The sequence below is a fragment of the Penaeus monodon genome, chromosome 29, assembly GCF_015228065.2.
Source record: "Penaeus monodon isolate SGIC_2016 chromosome 29, NSTDA_Pmon_1, whole genome shotgun sequence".
Taxonomy (NCBI): domain Eukaryota; kingdom Metazoa; phylum Arthropoda; class Malacostraca; order Decapoda; family Penaeidae; genus Penaeus; species Penaeus monodon.
In genome coordinates, this window is record NC_051414.1 from 10816122 (window position 1) to 10817232 (window position 1111).

General features: G+C 40.1%; 1 protein-coding gene across 1 annotated transcript in view; it reads left to right on the forward strand.

The window, feature by feature from the left end:
• The window catches only part of LOC119591948 (CTP synthase 1-A-like), a gene marked incomplete in the record, with an annotated part of 20002 nt that overhangs the window by 15554 nt on the left and 3337 nt on the right, over positions 1-1111 (forward strand). Inside the window, 2 exon segments of the mRNA XM_037940703.1 lie at positions 447-653; positions 952-1106. Coding sequence (XP_037796631.1) covers positions 447-653; positions 952-1106 — 362 coding nt within the window.

The window sequence follows — 1111 nt, forward strand, 5'->3', positions numbered from 1 at the left end:
TTAATCTTGGTTCAAGAGCAAAGTAGAATAGAACTTAATTTATAGTTGTAACTAGCATGTTACTCTTCATTGTAGACATGTACCTGATTGATGACCAAAGTTTTAGCTTGAGTCTAGTCATCAAGATACCTTTGATGGATTGTGTTGATTTGACTACATTCTGTATAAGTTACATGCAATTTACCTTTATACAGAGAGATACAGCATTCCAAAGTTAGCAGATTTTATTCTTTTTTAATCTTTCATGAATACTCACAAGGTATGGGGAAGCATGGTGAACAATGACTAAAAGCACTGAACTAGAAACCCTGTGACCTCGAAAATGGCTGCTTGAGCCTAACAAACTTGGTGGATTAGGTCCCCAAGGTGCCTATTCGTGAATCTGAACTATCCATACCACAGAACTGATCATCTCTGATAGCAGTGTTCATCTTGCGTCTTTGCAGAGAGAGAACATTTGTGTGGTTCACGTGTCCCTGGTACCCCAGCCATCCTCAACAGGAGAGCACAAGACCAAGCCAACCCAAGCCAGCGTGAGGGAGCTGCGTGGATTGGGTTTGTCTCCCGACTTCATCGTGTGCCGCTCAGAGAAGCCCATTGACCAGTCCGTCAAGCACAAGATCTCCAACTTCTGTCATGTGTCTCCAGAGCAGGTGAAGATTATTTTATTTAGTGAACATTGCAGGTTTTTGCTGTTAGGGATGCATCTGTAAGAGTGAGTGGACTGTTTTTTTGTTTTTTTTCTTCTCTTTGTTCTATTTATGATACTGACATATGAACTCATTTGCATTCTGATTCTCGCATATAAAAAAAGAGATAATAATTGTTTCATAAATCTTTTTTTTTTTTTGAAAAATAGAAGACAGGTTTTGTCTTTCCATCCTCCTTCTCCATATCCCAGTTATGAAGATATTAAAGCAAAACCAATATAGATTTGAATTTTCTGTGCAGGTCATTTGTTTGCATGATGCCTCAAGCATTTATGCAGTGCCATTGATGTTGGAGGAGCAACAGGTGTCGCATCTTCTCAGCGATCGTCTCAGCCTCAACTTGAACACACATCGCCCCAGGAACTTCATGAAGAAATGGCGTGATCTCTCTACCAAGTGAG